Source organism: Oryctolagus cuniculus, chromosome 8, assembly GCF_964237555.1.
Source record: "Oryctolagus cuniculus chromosome 8, mOryCun1.1, whole genome shotgun sequence".
Classification (NCBI taxonomy): Eukaryota; Metazoa; Chordata; class Mammalia; order Lagomorpha; family Leporidae; genus Oryctolagus; species Oryctolagus cuniculus.
The window spans coordinates 55297669-55317088 of record NC_091439.1 but is presented as its reverse complement, the minus strand read 5'-3'; the positions used below and the strand labels follow the sequence as shown (position 1 = coordinate 55317088).

General features: G+C 43.9%; 1 protein-coding gene across 2 annotated transcripts in view; it reads left to right on the top strand.

The window, feature by feature from the left end:
- MCUB (mitochondrial calcium uniporter dominant negative subunit beta) overlaps positions 1-19420 on the top strand; it is a 105237-nt gene that overhangs the window by 66829 nt on the left and 18988 nt on the right. For both annotated transcript variants that reach the window (XM_070047759.1, XM_008267492.4), the window contains exon 2: positions 19043-19118. In XM_070047759.1, the coding sequence (XP_069903860.1) occupies positions 19043-19118 (76 nt within the window). The remainder of the gene's footprint in view (positions 1-19042; positions 19119-19420) is intronic.

Genomic DNA, 19420 nt, shown 5'->3' with positions numbered 1-19420 from the left:
AGGAGTATGAGACCTTGTGCCATCCCTCCCTGTCTCACCTGTCCATGAATCCCCTTATCCAGCCTTCTCTCTGTTAGTCACCAAGTAACCATCTCAGTTATCAGACTGATTTTCGTGGTGTCAGTGCTTATGTTCAACTTACTACACTTACTAAAGGTCCCAAAGCACCAGAATAGTGATGCTGCCAATCTGGATATGCCAAAGAAGAGTCAGTAATGTTTTTCATTAGGTGAAAACGTGGATGTTCTCAACCTAATAAGGAAAGGAAAAATTGTATGCTGAGGTTGCTAAGATCTATGGTAAGTTGTTGTTAATCTCTACTATACTCAATTATGTTTTAAACTATTTTAGAGATGTATATATTGGAAAAGACAAAATATCTGTAGGGTTTGCTACTATCTGTAGTTACAGGCATCTACTGGGAGTCTTAGAATGTATGCCCAGATGATAAGAGGGTACTATTATATGACTGGTCAGCATGTTCACACTGAACACTCCTCTCTGTGACATTACATCTTTTGCTTGATTTTACAATTCATGTTCATTGCAAATTCCTCCTAGAAATTCTTCTGTTTAAAAAAATATTCACGTATTTGAAAGAGAGGAAGACACACACACACAGAAAGAGAGAGAGAGAGAGAGATTGAGATTGATCTTCCATCATCTTGTTCACTCCCCACATGGCTGCAATGGCCAAAGCTGGGCCAGGTGCCAGGACTTCATCTGGGTCTCTATGTGATCACTTTAACAATTAATATGATGACTTTAACACTTAAGGTGGCATTTTTACCACCTAGCTTAACGGGATTTAAGGTCCCATGGCAAGTTTTTAAACTGTAGCCTTAGAAATAAGTCCAGGCCGGCACCATGGATCAATAGGCTAATCCTCCGCCTGCGGCACTGGCACCCCGGGTTCTAGTCCTTGTCAGGGTGCCAGATTCTGTCCCGGTTGCTCCTCTTCCAGTCCAGCTCTCTGCTGTGGCCCGGGAGGGCAGTGGAGGATGGCCCAAGTCCTTGGGCCCTGCACCCTCATGGCAGACCAGAAGCACCTGGCTCCTGGCTTCGGATCAGCGCGGTGCGCTGGCCACAGCGCGCTGGCTGCAGCGGCCATTTTGGGGGGTGAACCAACGGCAAAGGAAAACCTTTCTCTCTGTCTCACTGTCAAAAAAAAAAAAAAAGAAAAGAAAAGAAAAGAAAAGAAATAAGTCCATAAGAATGTATGCAGAACTATACAGGTTTATAGTTACAAGCTTCCTCCTCCCTCTCTTATTTTTTACTCAGATCTATTTTCCATTAACTTTATACACATATAATTAACTATGTTAAGTAAAGAGCTCAACAAATAGTATGAAGAAGAAAAGAAAAAAAAACTGTTTCTCAAAACTCAAGTCATTGCTTCTCAAAGTGTCAATTTCACTTATAGACTGCCTTTTAGGTGCTCTATTGGTTATCACAGAACAGGGAGAACAAATGGTATTTGTCCCTTTGGGACTGGCTTATTTCACTAAATATGATGTTTTCCAGATTCATCCATTTGGTTGCAAATGACCAGATTTCATTTTTTTTTTTTACCACTATGTAGTATTCCATCGAGTACATATTCTATAAGTTCTTTATCCAGTCTTTGGTTGACAGGCATTTAGGTTGGTTCCATGTCTCAGCTATTGTGAACTGAGCTACAGTAAACATGAGGGTGCAGATAACTCTTTCATAGGCTGATTTCATTTCCCTTGGGAAAATTCCCAGGAGTGGGTTGGCTGGGTCAAATGGTAGGTCTATATTCATATTTCTTAAGTATCTCCATACTGTCCTCCAGAGTGGTTTTACCAGTCTACAATCCCAGCAAAAGTGGATTAGGGAACCTTTTTCCCCACATCCTTGACAGCATTTGTTTGTTGATTTCTGTGTAAAAGTCATTCTGACTGGGGTGATGTGAAACCCTATTGTGGTTTTGATTTGCATTTCCTTGATGGCTAGTGATCCTGAACATTTTTTTAATGTGTCTGTTGGCCATTTGGATTTACTCTGAGAAATGTCAGTTTTAAGTCCTTTGCCCATCTTTTAACTGGATTGGTTATTTTGTTGTGGAGTTTCTTGATCTCTTTGTAAATTCTGGTTATTAATCCTTTATCAGTTGCATAGTTTGCAAATAATTTCTCTCATTCTGTGGGTTGCCTCTTCACTTTCCTGAATGTTTCTTTTGCGGTGCAAAAACTTCTCAATTTGATGTAACTTCATGTGTTAATTTTGGCTTTGACTGCCTGTGCCTCTGGGGCCTTTTCCAAGAACTCTTTGCCCATGCCAATGTCTTTCAGGATTTCCCCAATGTTCTCTAATAATTTGATGGCTTTGTGTCATAGATTTAGATTTTTAATCCATGTTGAGTGGATTTTTGTGTAAGGTGTAAGGTAGGGGTCTCACGTCTTACTTCTGCATGTGGAAATCCAGTTTTCCCAGCACCATTTATTGAATAGACTGTCCTTGCTCCAGGAATTGTTTTAGCTCCTTGATCAAATATAAGTTGGCTGTAGATGTTTGGATTGATTTCTGGTGTTTCTATTTTGTTCCATTGGTCTATCCATCTGTTTTTGTACCAGTACCATGCTGCTTTGATTATAACTGCCTTGTAGTATATCTTGAAATCTGGTACTGTGATGTCTCTAGCTTTGTTTTTGTTGTATAAGATTGCTTTAGTTATCCAAGGTCTCCTGTGTGTCCATATGAACCTCATAATTTTTCTGTATCTGAGAGGAATGTCTTTGGTGTTTTCATTGGTATTTCATTGAATCTGTAAATTGCTTTCAGAAGACATTTTGATAATACTGATCCTTCTAATCTATGAACATGGAAGATTTTTCCTTTTTTGTATCTTCTAATTCTTTTTTAATGTTTTGTAATTCTCATAAAGATCTTTGAAATCTTGGTTAAATTTATTCCAAGATATTTGATTTTTTTGTAGCTACTGTCAATGGGATTGATCTGAAAAGTTCAGTTTCAGCCTTGGCATTGTCAGTGTATACAAAGGATGTTGATTTTTGTGTATTGATTTTATATTCTGCTACTTTACCAAACTCTTCTATAAGTTCCGATAGTCTCTTGGTGGAGTCTTTTGGGTTGCCTATATATAGAATCATGTCATCTTCAAATAGGGATAGTTTGACTTCCTCCTTCCCAATTTGTATCCCTTTGATTTATTTTTCTTACCTAATGGCTCTGGCTAAAACTTCCAGGGCTCTACTGGATACCAGTGGTGAGAGTGGGCATCCTTGTCTGGTTCTGGATCTCAGTGGGAATGCTTTCAAGTTTTCCCCATTCAGTAGGATGTTGGCTATGGGTTTGTCATAAATTGCCTTGATTGTGTTTGAGGAATGTTCCTTCTATACTCAGTTTGCTTAGAGTTTTCATCATGAAAGGGTTTTGTATTTTATCAAATGTATTTTCTGTATCTATTAAAATAATCATATGGTTTTTGTTATTCAGTTTGTTAGTGTCATGTATCTCATTGATTGATTTGCGAATGTTGAACCTTCCCTGCATACCGGGGATACATCCCACTTGGTCTGAGTGGATGATCTTTCTTGGGTTCCATTGGCCAGAATTTTGTTGAGGACTTTTTGTTTATGTTCATCAGGGAAATTGGTCTATACTTGTCTTTCTCTGTTGTGCCTTTCAGATTTAGGAATTAAGGTGATTCTGGCTTTATAGAAAAAATAATCTTGGCCAGAAGACTTTTGAAATCCATGAGTATTTTTTTCCTAATACACATTTTCCACAAACTCTTTATAAAAATTTTATTTGAGAGAGCAAGAGCAAGAACACTCCAATTGTCTGGCTTACTCCTCAAAAGCCAGCAATGGCCAGGGCTGAAGACAGGAGCCAGGAACACTAAATCCAAGTCTCCCATGTGGGTGGCACAATCTCAATTACTTGAACCATCCATGCTGCCTCCCTGGGGTCTGCATTGGTAGCTGGAGTCAGGAACCAGAGGCAGGAATTAAACCCAGATACTCCAGTGTGGAATGTAGGCATAACTGCAGGACTAAATGCTCATCTCTCCATGAACTTTTTGAAGACCCCTCCTTCCACTCAATCCATCACCATTCTTCCTAGTTTCCTCTCCTTCCATATTGTAATTCCCTTCTTTGACAGGAGAAGTTTGGCCTCTATTTTTTTTAAGATTTATTTATTTAATTGAAAGGCAGAATTTTAGAGACATAAGGAGACAGAGAGATCCTCCATCCACAGGTTTACTCCCCCAATGGCCTGAACGGCCAGGGCTGGGCCAGGCTGAAGCCAAGAGCTTCATCCCGGTCTCTCGCATGGCTGGCAGGGCCCAAGTCCTTGGGCCATCTTCTGCTTTCCCATGAGCATTAGCAGGGAGCTGGACTGGAACTGTAGCATCTGGGACTTGAGTCGGTGCCCATATGGTATTCCAGCATCACAGGCAGTAGCTTTACCCACTATACTGCAACACTAGCCACTCCATTATTCTTGACGCAGCTGCTTCTATGCTCAGTCTTCTTGTGTGGGACTCTGTCTCCCCTGCATGCATGCCTTCCTCACTGTGTTTGTTCTCCAGCTCCTCCTTTTCAACCTTCTTCTCATGCGGATGCTGCCTTCCTCCCATTTAGGCTGTGCCACTCCACACTAACCAGCCTTCAACTCTGTGGACTCCCTCGTTGCCCTGATACTGTGTATTGGGCTGCCCCTCTGAATAGACTCCATCCACATTATACCTGAGCTCAGTCTCCCCACACCAGCCTCCAGCACCTGCCATGAGTCTCCTTCTTAGAATGAATCTTTGGATTTAAGAATTGTAATGAGTTTTATGCAGGCAAAATGAAATTAAATCTGTAGCTTACACACTGTAATAAAAATGTAAACCCCAGAAGCAAAAATCTTAAAATTCTTAAGAGTGTTAAGAAAAAGAAGTGAATTTACAGAAGACAAAGCAAAGGATTATCTTCACAATGTTTTAGAGAAAATAATGATCTACAAAACAGTAGGCTCTTTCCAGGAAGAACGAAAGTGAACATCTAAGAAAACAAGACCTGAGAAGAATTAGAGAGGAAAACAGTTGGAAAACTTGCTTGAATCTAAGAAGTTGTCACTATATAAAACAATAGACATGGTGGCAATTTAGTAGCTCTAAAAAAAAGTAAGAAAGAACTTCTTTTTATTCATGATTGTTTCATTCTTAAATCCTTATTGTTGGCCAATAGCAGAGTAGAGAAATTAACTTCACTTTCTAAACCAAACGTGTCTCAGAATGCAAAGGGCAAACACTGAAATAATAGAGAAAAATGTGTGTACTTCAAATCAACAGGGAGCGATAAAGAAGTATTTAAAAAAGTGAAATCATTAGAAGACAAGAAAGGATAAAGGAAAGAAACAGAAAAATCAAGATAAATAGAACAAAATAAGACGATAGATTTCCAAATTTGTCTTAGATCACAATAAATGTAAATCATTCATCTCAACCATTAAAAGCCAACAGTTGAATTTATAACAATACAGACTGAGGGTTTACTACCCACTGGAGGCACTACTCAAAGCCAGTGAACAAAATGTAACACGGAGGAAATAAGAATGCAGAAAAAGTGTTAACTAAGAAATTGGTAAAATACATGCCTAAAAGTTAATTCAATTCATCACTTTAGTATGTTCCACTTATTGTGTAGTACTTAGAGGCAATATGTGAAGCAAGCAAAATGATGCTTTTGGATTTAGGTTGCTTTGTAAACTCCTGAGTTAGATAATTGTTTTTCTTGGAAGCTTGTCCTTGGGTTCATGAGTTTCTACCCAGTGTTGCATTATGCTTTTTAATAGAACTTTATACAGTGCTTTCATGATTTCTTTTTGCTGCACTGTACAACAACAGACTTAATAAAAATCAAACTACTTCATGCAGCTCTTTTGATGAACTCCTTACTTGCTTTAGATTTACATCCTAAATTGGCCTAATAACAGTTGTATTTCAAAGCATGTATTAGACAGTTAATTCGTATTTCATCTTCTCTCTGGTATTAATCATCCCTGTTAAAATAAATATTTTCTTTTTGGTAAGAATGGTCTAAGAAGGGTTGTTGTAACACAGCATGATTGAAACAGAAGTGATACATACAGCATTTGGCTAGTAACCAACAATAACTCCCACAGGTTGCTGCAGTATCTCTGCCAGTGTCCTCTCAGCCAGGCCATGTATATATGCCTTCTATGCATGAGGCATTTAAGTTATTCCTCTCTTCAGACTGACCTTAGCAGGTCCCCTTACGTTAAATTCTTATATAAATGTATCTGCCTGCCTGCCTTCTTCCTTTTCTTCTTTTCAAGAGGGAAATGTTTTTGAGAGCAAATATTAAAGAATTACTACTCAGAGAGAAGATCCTAGACTAATTTGACTTTTTGTTTGTGGCCTGTTAGAAAACTAACTGCAATTCTTGTGTATATTGGCTTAAAAGAGCAATACAGCAGCAGGCACAGTAGGTTAAGCCACCAGTTGGGTTATCTGCATCCTGTATGGGAGTGCTGGTTCAAGTCCCAAAACCTCTGCTTAAGATCCAGCCTTTCTGCTGAGGCATTCTGGGAAGCAGATGATAGGTTAAGTGTTTGGGGCCCCACCACCCCTGTGAGAGACTCAGATGGAGTCCAGCCAGGCTCCTGGCTTACTACCTGGCCCAGACCTGGTTGAGTGAACCAGAAAGTTGAAGAACTGCCCCTTTCTCTCTGTGTGTTCCTCTGCCTTTCAAGCAGATGAAAAGAAAATTTTAAGATTTATTTTATTTATTTGAAAGGCACAGTTACAGAGAGAGACAGAGGGGGAGAGAGATCGATCTCCCATCTGCTGGTTTACTCCCAAATGGTGGCAGCCACAAGGGCTGGGTCAGACCGTAGCTAGGAGCAGGAGCTTCTTCCCTTTGGGGTCTCCCACAGGGGTGGCAGGGGCCCAGGGGCTTGTGCCATCTTCTGTTGCCTTCCTAGACACATACACAGGGAACTAGATGGGAAGTGGAGCAGCCAGGGCTCAAATCAGCACCCAAATGGGATGGTGGCTCCCAGGCGGCAGCTGTACCCACTACACGACAGTGCTAATAGCCCTGATCAAAAAAATGTTTTTAAATTTTTTTTTTATGTAATTTGAGAGGTAGAGTTACAAAGATAGGGAAACAGAGAAAAAGGTCTTCTATCCACTGGTTCACTCCTCAAGTGGCCACAATGACCAGAGCTGGGCCGATCAGAAACCAGGAGCCAGGTCTCCCATGTGGGTGTAGGGGCCCGAGCACTTGGGAGTCTTCCACTCCTTTCTCTCGTGATAGCAGAGGGCTGGGTCAGAAGAGGAGCTTCCAGGACACGAACTGACACCCATATGGGATGCCAGCACCGCAGGAGGAAGCTTAGCCCACTACATCACAGCACCAGCCCCAAAAATATTTTTTAAAAGAAAACTTATTATTTAAAGTTAATAAATTACTTTCCACATCATTGTGTAAATGCAGTTTCTTAAGATTTGCTTGTAATAGGCATGCTTAGTATTTTCCCCTCTAGTTCAGATTATGTATGCCTGGAAGCCTTTTCCATGGGTTTCAATAGTGTGGAAGTTGGTTTGAACAGCTTCTGTTTATACCTGCCTTGGACCCCTCCTTACCCTTCATTCGGAAACGAATCCCACTACTCCCCATGAGGCAAGTGTGAGCATGTGATAACCTGTGCCAGGTGCTGTTTAAGAGGTGGCAGTACAGGGAGGCACTTAAAAGGGTAGGGTATTCTAGCTACAGTAGTTGACTATTTCACTTACCAGCTGCATGACTTTGAACAGACTACTCAATCTCCTTGTGTTCCATTATTCTAATCATTGAGATAGAAATAGATTGCTCACAGTTTGTAGCCACTTTATTCATAATTGCCAAAATTTGAAAGCAGCCAAGATGTCCTTCCGTAGATGAAAGGATAAATACTGTGGCACATCCTGACAACAGAATGTTGTTCAGCACTGAGAGAAATGAGCTATCAAGTCATGAACCGTAAATGCATACTTAGTAAGTGAAAGAAGCCAGTCTGAAGGGGCTGTGTATTGTGATTCCAACTATATGACATTTGAGAGAAGGTGAAATTGTTGAGACAGTAAAAAAAAATTACTGGTTGCCAGGGGTTGAGGATGAGGAAGATAATAGAGCACAATCACTTCTCAGCCTTTTGGCTAAGATCAAGTGTAATAGAGCACAGAGAATTTTAGGGCAGTGAAACTACCCTGTCTGATACGATAATAATGGGTACAGGTCATTATACATTTGTCCAAATGCATAGAATGTACAGCATCAAGAGTGACCCTTAATGTAATGGGCTGTGAGTGACAGTGATACGCCAGTGTAGGTTTATCCACTGTAAGGAATGAGCCACTGTGGTGAAGGATGTTGACAGTGCTGGAGGTTACATGTGGAGTGGTAGACACGGCCTACATGGAAACCCTGTACTTTGTGCTCAATTGCTGTGAACTAAAACTGGTCTGAAAAAGTCAAAAGCCAGTGTTATGGCATAGTGGGTAAAGCTGCTGCCTGCAACACCAGCATCCTGTGTGGGCGCCAGTTTGTGTCTCTGCTGCTCTGATTCCAATCTGGCTCCCTGATAATGGCCTGGGAAGCAGCAGAAGGTGGCGGAAGTGCTTCAGCCCCTGCTACCCACATGGGAGATCTGGAAGAAGCTCCTGGCTTTGGTTTGCCCCAGACCTGGCCATTGTGGCCATCTGGGAAGTGAACCACTGGATGAAAGATCTCTCTCTCTCTCTCTCTCTCTCTCTCATTTTCAAATAAATCTTTAAAAAAAAAACCAGCAAATAGTCTTTTTTTTTCTTATTTATTTATTTATTTTTGACAGGCAGAGTGGACAGTGAGAGAGAGAGAGAGAAAGGTCTTCCTTTTGCCGTTGGTTCACCCTCCAATGGCTGCCGCAGCCAGCGCGCTGCGGCCGGCGCACCGCGCTGATCCGATGGCAGGAGCCAGGAGCCAGGTGCTTTTCCTGGTCTCCCATGGGGTGCAGGGCCCAAGCACCTGGGCCATCCTCCACTGCACTCCCTGGCCACAGCAGAGAGCTGGCCTGGAAGAGGGGCAACCAGGACAGAATCTGGCGCCCCGACAGGGACTAGAACCCGGTGTGCTGGCGCCGCTAGGCGGAGGATTAGCCTAGTGAGCCGCGGCACCGGCTATTTATTTATTTATTTTAAAGGCAGAGATAAGGAGAGAGACGGAAGAAGACAGAAGAAAAAGAGAAAAAGAAGGGGAGAGAGAGAGAGATCTTCCAGCCACTGGTTCATTCCACAAATGGCCACAGTGGCTAGAGCTGGGCCGGTCTGAAGCCAGGAGCCAGGAGCTTCTTCTGGGTTTCCCACATGGGTGCAGTGGCCCAAGGACTTGGGCCATCTTCTACTGCTTTCCCAGGCGCATTAGCGGTGTGCAGAATCAGAAGTGGAGCAGCCAGGACTTGAACCAGTGCCCATATGGGATGCCAAAACTGTAGGTGAAAGCTTAACCTTCTGTGCCACATGCTGGCTCCAAAAATAGTCTATTTTTGAAAGAAAAGGAACAGGTAAGGGAAAGAGAGCTGAATTTGCGCCACGGGCTGTCTTTTACCAGATTCTGTTCTGTAGTTACTTTTTATTATATCAACACTGAGCTAGTTTTTAAAAATAAATTAAGCGGGCTGGTGCCACAGCTCACTAGGCCAATCCTCTGCCTGCAGCACGGGCACCCTGGGTTCTAGTCCCAGTCAGGGCGCCTGATCCTGTCCCAGTTGCTCCTCTTCCAGTCCAGCTCTCTGCTGTGGCCCAGGAAGGCAGTGGAAGATGGCCCAGGTGCTTGGGCCCTGCATCTTTGATGTACTTGGTTAAGTTTATTCCAAGGTATTTGATTATTTTTGTAGGTATTGTGAATGGGATTGATCTTTGAAATTCTTTTTCAGCCGTGGCATTGCCTGTGTATACAAAGGCTGTTGATTTTTGTGCATTGATTGTATATCCTGCTACTTTGCCTAACTCTTTTATGAGTTCCAATAGTCTCTTGGTAGAGTTCTTTGGATCCCCTAAATAAAGAATCATCATCTGCAAAGAGGGATAGTTTGACGTCTTCCTTCTCAATTTGTATCCCTTTAATTTTTTTTTTCTTACCTAATAGCTCTGGCTAAAACTTCCAGAACTATATTGAATAGCAATGGTGAGAGTGGGCATCCCTGTCTGGTACCAGATCTCAGTGGAAATGCTTCCAACTTTTCCCCCATTCAACAGGATGCTGGCTGTGGGTTTTTCATAAATTGCTTTGATTGTATTGAGGAATGTTTCTTCTAGACCCAATTTGCTTAGAGTTTTCATCATGAAAAGGTGTTGTATTTTATCAAATCTTTCTGTGCCTCTATTTGAGATAATCATATGGTTTTTCTTCTGCAGTTTGTTAATGTGATGTATCCCATTGATTGATTTGCGAACATTGAACTATCCCTGCCTACCAGGGATAAATCCCACTTGGTCTGGGTAGATGATCTTTCTGATGTGTTGTTGCATTCTATTGGCCAGAATTTTATTGAGGATTTTTGCATCTATATTCATCAGGGATATTGGTCTGTAATTCTCTTTCTCTGCTGCATCTTTTTCAGGTTTAGGAATTAAGGTGATGCTGGCTTCATAGAAAGAATTTGGGAGGATTCCCTCTCTTCAGATTGTTCTGAATAGTTTGAGAAGAATTGGAGTTAGTTCTTCTTTAAATGTCTGGTACTATTCAACAGTGAATCCATCTGGTCCTGGGCTTCTCTTTGTTGGGAGGGCCTTTATTACTGATTCAATTTCTGACTCATACACACATACTTAATTGTAACTTTGTTAGAAAAGTCTCAAGATTTTCAGTATCCTTGGCCAATCCTGAATATGAGCAGGACCTTTGTATGTTCTGACTTACTGAATATAAAATACCAAATTCTAATTAACATTTTTCACTCACTTTAACACAAAAGTTCTATTTAAAGTATTTTATAGTACACAGCTTATTTACCAATGTATTCTACATCTTGGTGCTTGGGTTGGTCAGTAAGGGTTTCTGTAACAAAGTACCACAGCCTAGGTGGCTCACAGACATCAGAAACTGGTTTTCTCTCAGGTGTCTAGGACAGTAGTCCAAGATGAAGATGTCAGCAAGACTGGTGTCTTCTGAAACCGTTCACCTTGGCTTGTAGGTGGCTGCCCTCTCCCTGTGTCTTCACTTGTGGATGCACAGGTCTGTGTCCAAATCTGCCCTTCTCAGAAGGACACTTGCTTATATTGGATCAGGGCCCACACTAGGGATCTTAACTTTTTTTTTAAAGATTTATTTACTTACTTGAAAGTCAGAGTCACAGAGAGGCAGAAGCGCAGAGAGAGAGAAGAAGGTCCTCTGTCCACTAGTTCACTCCCCAGACGGCCGCAATGGCCAGAGCTTTGCTAATCCAGAGCCAGGAGCCTCCTCCGGGACTCCCACGTGGGTGCAGGGGCCCAAGGACCCAGGCCACCCTTTACTGCCCTCCCAGGCCACAGCAGAGAGCTGGATCAGAAGTGGAACAGCCGAGACCCGAACCAGCGTCCACGGGGGATGCTGGTGCTGCAGACTGGGTTCCTAACCCACAGCGCTGGCCCCAGGATCTAAACTTTCTAGCTTGCATTCTGAGACACTAGGGCCTCAACATATAAATTTGGCAGGAGGAACACGATGCATTATGCTCCCTAAAGAAGTTCCCTAGTGAAGATCTGTGGGCAGGAGAACATGCAGTCTGTATCTCTGAAAGGACTTCATTGTCTTCAGCTGCCATTTTCCTGTGTCTCGCTTTCTAGGGTCGTTATCTCCCTTTAGCACCTTGCAGGTGCTCATGCATTCATTCAACATGGATTTGTTGAGCCTCTGTGGTGTGTCAGGCACGGTTCCAGGTGCTGGGGATACAGCAATAAACTTGACCAAGTCCCTGCCTACTCTCAGGGAATAGAAGGAGGAAATTAAACGGTATTTGTACAGCCGGTATGAATGTAAGTTTTCACCTCTCTGGGGTACGTGGCTAGCCATTGCTGGGTCTGTATAGCTTGGTAAGAAACTGCCACACATTTTACAGCAAGATGAAAATTAGTTGCTTTTTAAAATTTTTTTAAAGATTTGTTTATTTGAAAGGCAGAGTTACAGAGAGGCAGAGGCAGAGAGAGAGGTCTTTCATCTGCTGGTTCACTTCCAAAATGGTTGCAATGGCCACAGCTGTGCCAATCTGAAGCCAGGAGCCAGGAGTTTCTTCTGGGTCTTCCCATGCAGGTGCAGGAGCCAAGGACCTGGGCTGTCTTCCACTGCTTTTTCCAGGCACATTAGCAGGAAGCTGGATTGGAAGTGGAGCAGCCACTCAAACCAGCACTCACATGGGATGCTGGCATTGCAAACTGTAGCTTTTTTTTTTTTTTTAATTCCTTTTTTAATTTTTATTATTTTTTGACAGGCAGAGTGGACGGTGAGAGAGAGAGAAAGGTCTTCCTTTGCCGTTGGTTCACCCTCCAATGGCCGCTGTGGCCGGCGCACCACGCTGATCCCAAGCCAGGAGCCAGGTGCTTCTCCTGGTCTCCCATGGGGTGCAGGACCCAAGGACTTGGGCCATCCTCCACTGCACTCCCGGGCCACAGAAGAGAGCTGGCCTGGAAGAGGGGCAACCGGGACAGAATCCGGCGCCCCGACCGGGACTAGAACCCGGTGTGCCAGCGCCACAAGGCGGAGGATTAGCCTAGTGAGCCGCAGCGCCAGCTTAACACAGCATTGCCACCATGCTGGCCCCTCAGTGCTAATTTTTATAAATATAAATTTAAAAGACATAATTTATTTATTTTTTTGACAGGCAGAGTGGACAGTGAGAGAGAGAGAGAGAAAGGTCTTCTTTTTTGCCGTTGGTTCACCCTCCAATGGCTGACGCGCTGCGGCCAGTGCACCACGTGGATCCGAAGGCAGGAGCCAGGTGCTTCCCCTGGTCTCCCATGGGGTGCAGGGCCCAAGCACTTGGGCCATCCTCCACTGCACTCCCTGGCCACAGCAGAGAGCTGGCCTGGAAGAGGGGCAACCAGGACAGAATCCGGTGCCCTTACCAGGACTAGAACGCGGTGTGCCGGTGCGCAAAGTGGAGGATTAGCCTATTGAGCCGCGGCACTGGCCTATAATTTATTAAAATAAGTTTTGGATGACTTATTTTCAGTAAAGTTAATCTTCAAAATAAATTTGTTGGTTCTTTTTTAAGCATTTACTTTCTCATATTTAGAATTTAGGATTGCAGACTCTAAGCAGGAGTTACGTTTCTGTAGTTACCCCTCATAATTTTGTTAAAATACTTTTTTGGAAGGTATTGAGACAGGTAGACAGATCTCTCATCTGCTCTTGTACTCTCCAGATACTCTGATAGCTGAATTTGGACCAGACCAAATTCAGGAGCTGGCAACTCAAGCCAGAAATCTTATGTATCCCATGTGAGTGGCAGGAACCCAACTACCTGAGCCATCACCTGCTGCTTCCCAGGGTGCACAAAGCAGAAAGCCAGAACGAGGAGCAGAGCTGGGACTTAAATTCAGGCACTCCAGTCTGGCGTGTGGGTCTAAACCTCTATGCCAAATGCCTGCCCTATCCCTTTGTAATGTTATATCTCCTCCGACTTTGGCCTGAGCCCAGACTCTCTTCCTAATCTGCCAGGTCATTGTCCTGGAGATATTGCAGATATGACAGAGCAAGCCAGTCACTGGAAGACCTGGTGTGGTCTTGCCATGGGCCACTTTTAGTGTCTCCCTGCACGAGAGTCAGACTCTCAGTTGCTTCTGGTTTTTGTTTTTGTTTTTTAAAAAAGATTTATTTATTTATTTGAGATACAGAGTTACAGGCTGAGGGAAGAGACACAGAGAGAGAGAGAGAGAGAGAGAGAGAGAGAGAGAGATCTTCCATCCGCTGGTTTACTCCCTAAATGGCTGCAATGGCACTTGATCGAAAGCCAGGAGCCAGGAACTTCTTCTGGGTCTCCCATGCTGGTGGAGGAGCCCAAACACTTGGGCCGTCTTCCACTGCTGTCCCAGGCAGTTAGTGTGGAGCTGGACTGGAAGTGGTACAGCTGGGACTTGAACCAGCGCCCATATGAGATGTGGTGCCGCAGGTAGAGGCTTAACCTACTACTCCACAGCCCCAACCCCTGCACTATTAAGAGATCAGTTTCAGGGGTAGGTGTGGTGGTTCAGCAGGTTAAACCACCACTTGTGATGCCTGCTTCCCAGGTTGGAGTGTCTGGGATTGAATTCTGCCTTTGCTTCTGGTCCAGCTTCCTGCTAATGCACATCCTGGGAGGCAGCAGGTGATGGCTTAAGTAATTGGGTCTCTGCCTCCCACATGGGAGACCCAGATGGGCATTTGGGGAATGAACTAGCCAGTGGAAGATCCCTCTCCCTCCCCCTCTCCCTCCCCCTCTCCCTCCCCCTCCCCCTCCCCCTCCCCTCCCCCTTCCTCCCCCTCACTCGATTCTACTCTGCCTTTCAAATAAAAATAATTTTTAAAAATCAGCATAAAATAATTTTCAGAAAAATTAACACAGCTGTCATACAAATGAACTGTTTCTACCCATGGAACATTCCTAACACTAAATGTGTGGAGTTTTTTTTTTTTCACTCTAACGAGTAATTCTCCAACTCTCTAGAGCATCAGCTGAATGTGATTCAATTCTGGCACTAACTACCTGGAGTTAGCATCAGATGCAGCAGGATAAAGGCTCAGTCCTGCAAGACTGCGCCTGCTTCACATGCCATTCACAGTCCCAGGCTTCCTGCACTTCTGACCAGCTGGCTGTGAATCAGAAGTCCCCACAACTCCCTCTTTGGCTGATGGTTTGCTACAACAGCTCACAGACCTCAGGGAAGCACTACTTATGTTTACTGATTGAGCATAAAGGAATACAAATCATATCATAAGGAATACATATCATAAGGAATACAAATGAACAGCCTCGCCCCCTGAGGAGGTCCCTAGGGCAAGGTCTAGAAGTATCCCCAGCCCAGGAGCTTCTGTCCTGTGGGGAGCAACTCGGACTAGACTAAGTTACTGGAATTAAGACTTATTCTATGCATCTGCTCTCCCACAATATGGCGCTGGGAGAGAAGAAAACAGCTTCTACACAGCTGCCTCCAGTTCAGCCAATAAACTGTAGGACTTGCTCCTGATTGGAGGAGAGCAGCGTACTCGGCGTGTGGGCAGCCGAGTTAGGATTGGCGGAGGAGGACTATAAAGGAGGAGAGAGACGGCATGCACCAGGAACATCTAGGAGGAACATCTAAAGGGAACATCTGAAGGAACACCTGTGCAGCCCCCGAGAGAGCCAGCCGGCGGTGTGCCGCTCCCCTGTGGAAGTGGGGAATGTGGCAGGGGGAACCGCCCTTCCACGGAGGTGGAAGGGACAGTAGCCAACCCGGGAAGAACCAGCAGCAAACCCGGGGAGGGCCAAGCAGACAAAAGAACAGCGCAGGGTCCTGTGTCGTTCCTCCACGAAGACGGGGAGCGACATAATGGTGCCGTGACTCGGATATGAAGCCTAGGCAGGGCTTAGTGTCGTTCCTCCATGAAGAGGGGGAGCGACATGTCCTGTTTAATTATGGTGTGCAGTTCCTGGTATATGGATGCATTTTCTGAACCTTGTCATTTAGAGGCTTTCATGTGGGTTTCATCATATGGGCATGAGAGAGTATTAACTCACTCTCTAGAGGAACTGGAAGTTTGAGGCTTCTGATCAAGGCTTTTCTTTGTTAACAACCAGCCTGCATCCTAAGGCCAAGATCCCACCAACAGCTGCCTCATTAGAGCAGAAGAGGCTCCTGGAACCCAGGAAATGACAAAGCCAGGAGCCAGGCACAAAGATCAAATACATGTTTCCTATTATTTAAGAAGGAGCCAGACAGATGTTAAATATATGTGGTTAAAAGGAAAAATTGAAACAGCACAAATTTATATGGCAACAGGAATGTTAATGGAGCAAATAAAAAATCCTACTACACTCAAGGGGAAATGTCAAATCACTGCCAGATTGAAGAGAATTTGCATACCTTTCAGTTACCTACTTTCACAAATAGTTGCAAAAAGAGTACAAGCTAATGAACAGGACTAGGATCTGACAGCCTGGAGAGGTGCATGGTATCGTGTGTGCACTATATTCCACAGAAGCATTTTTTTCTGCAGGACCCAGAACCCAGCTGACTCTCCACCGGCACATTTCGTTTCTCTTTTGTTTCTGGTACATGGAGATACTTAAAATCAACTCTCAGTATCCAAGGGGTCCACATCCAGCTTTAACCAATTGTGGACAAGGAACAGTTTTTAAAAATTGTGTCTTGACTGAACATGTTCAGACTTTATTTATAAAGCATTTACATTGTATTAGGATTCATACCTAATCTAGAGATGATTCAAAGTATACAGGAGGATGTGTAGGTTAGATGCCAATAACATTCCATTTATAAAAGGGATTAGAGCATTTCTCAGATTTTGGTGTCTGCAAGGGCTCCTAGAACCACTCCCCTCAGAATCCTAATGGATAATAGTATGCTGTTTTTTAATACAGAGTAGAGGAGGCCCTTAAGTATGAATTTAAACCACCATCTTGAATGGAACTTGTGCCTTCTGTAAATAGTAATATGTTCAAGATATGACATAGCTATAAGCTCAACTTTAATTTGCCCCAATGGGATTATTATACATTTCTCTGCTAACACCTCTATTAGAGACCAGCTCTCCAAAGGGTTTATTCAGGAATAGCAAGATTGTAATCTAGGATATATGAGCTATAGCAGACCATAGATACATCCAAGGAGTTTCAGACAAAGGGGATGCTTTTGAGACAAAAAAGGAGAAATTGACATAAGCCATTTTGAAACAAAGATCACTGATTACAGGGGCCTGGGGCAGGAGTTAGCTTTAATTCGTTGGTGGAGACAGCCATTGCAGGTGTCCACGTGCAAGGGGCCTATCTGTAATGGTGGCTTTGAGGACTTTCTTGCACAGTTCACAGTTCCCATCTTAGGCGTATGTGTGTGTGAGAGCCTGCCTTCACCACTTCCCTGCCCAGCTCTACTGTGTTTGGATTTGACAAAGGTGACTATTTTTGTTCTGACAAGTTTCACACCTGACTCCTCTTCCACTTGGAAGTTCAAGCAGATCTCTCCCATACTGATGATGACTTTCCCCACTCCTGTCTTTTTCTAACCATAGCTCTGGCTCCCCTCTGCACTGCCAAACTTGTCCTCTTCCCCCCAACCCCCCTCACTTCTTCCTGAACCCTGTGCCTGAAAAAGATGACAGTTGCCTGTAGATGTATTTAGAGGCTAGGATTTTGCTTGTGTTCTTTCACCACCACCCCCTCCCCAGGGAGATTTCAAGGACAAAATTATACTGCAGCTGGATCTTGAGGGAATGACAGGATTTTGTTAGGCAGAAGTGGACAAGGAAAGACACTTAATGATAAGTCAGTGACAGGTAGACCCTGCAGTACAGCAAAATAGGAGAAAAATCTGGGACCAAGGTTGTGGCTTGCATCCCATATTGGAGTGCCAGTTTGACTCCCAGCTACTGTTATTCCAATCCAGCTTCCTACTAATGTGCCTGGAAAGCAGCAGATGATGCCCCAAGTGCTTAGGCCCCTACCACCCATGTGGAAGGCCCTGAATGGGACTAGAACCCGGTGTGCCTGCACACTAATAGCAGCAGTTACCTTTGGGGGTAAGGGGTGGGCTGGTAGAGAAGTTGTTATGGCAAAAAGGCAGCTGAGAAATTATTATTACCTCGGTTCTTTGTCTCATGTGGAAGAATTTCAAAGCAGACAAGCAGAGATTTTAAAATATTTATTAGAGTCAAAGACCTGTAGCCAGAGCGGCATGGAGGGGGGCTTCCAAAAGAGGGAAAAAACCCAAAGGGCCCCGTAGCACTGGGGTTTTTAAGTACAATTTCGTTGGAAAAAATACTTGTCAGATTGGCATTTAGTTACCAGGCAGGGACAAAACCCATCAAAAGACCTGATTTACAATTCTCCATCCTGTCTGGCCTGTTCATGATAAAACAAAAACCATCCAGAAGGGCTGTGGGATGGGTAACTTGTTTTCACATTAAGCGGTGGTGCTAATTCTCTAGCATTAAGTTCAAATTCCAAATGCCTGCGAATGAATTATTCAGTGTCCTTGTTTCTACTACTGTAATATCTTTGTTCACACAGTGCATGATGGTGCCTTTGGGTCTTCATTACTTACCAATCAATACATCTGTAAACACAAGCGCCAATGCAAGCCCTAAAAATGTGTTTCATAATAAAGTGGGCCAGATATAGACTCATCAGGACTGCCCGGTGGAGTGTTCTGTGATGATGGAAATCCTCTATTTCTGTGCTAATAGGGTGACCACTAGACTTACAGACTGCGGAACACCTGAAACGTGGCAAAGGTTACTAAGGAACCTAAGTTTTTGTTTTGTAATGTAAATTTAAGTAGCCCCAGGGTACAATATTGGACAGCCTGGATCTGGGGCAATGTTTATCAAACCCTCATGTGCATGGGGATGCACTTGGGGACCTTGTTTAAATGCAGCTAGTCCAGTAAGTCTGCAGTGCCCCTGAGACTGCATTTCCAGTCAGCTTGGAGCTGACTGGATGCCGCTGGTCTGGGGGCCTCCTTTGGGACACAGTATCTAGAACATGTGTGCCTTGTATCTATTTGCTTAAATGATTGCCTGGAGGGAAAAGCAAACTTTAAAATTCTCACAGAACTCTAGGATTTCTAGGGGTCCTCCCACCCCCGCCTGAGCCATCCTGTCCCCACAGGTTACAGCCCTGCACAGAGAGCAACAAGCTTGCAGGCGGCCTGACAGGCAGATGTAGATGTGCCCAGGGTGTGTGTGGGAAGTTGCATTTTCCCATCGTGCTTGTCATACGAGGTTAAGGAGAATCTTCTGATAAAGACACTTAGTTCAGCTTTTCTGCCTTTTTAAAAGAAAAACTAATTTTCTTACAGGTTTTGTGTGTGAAGCACTGTGGAAACCTGAAGGACTACCAGTCACAACTTTATAGTACAGTGGCGCCACCTGATGGTAAGGTTTCACATCACTTCTTTGAGTCATATGCTAATCAATTTCTCTTCTTCCAAAGAGAGGTATGTGAGGTGTTTTGGTTTATTGGGGGGGGGGGGTTCTTAAAAGATTAGTTTGAAAGGCAGTGATGGGCAGCAGAGGGACAGACACAGGAAGAGAGAGATCTTCCACCCAGTAGTTCACTCCCCAAATGAGCCAGGCCCAAGCCAGGAGCCAGGAATGCCATCTTAGTCTCCTACATAGGTGTCAGGGGCCAAGTACTTGGACCATAATCTGCTGCCTTCCCAGGTGCATAAGCAGGG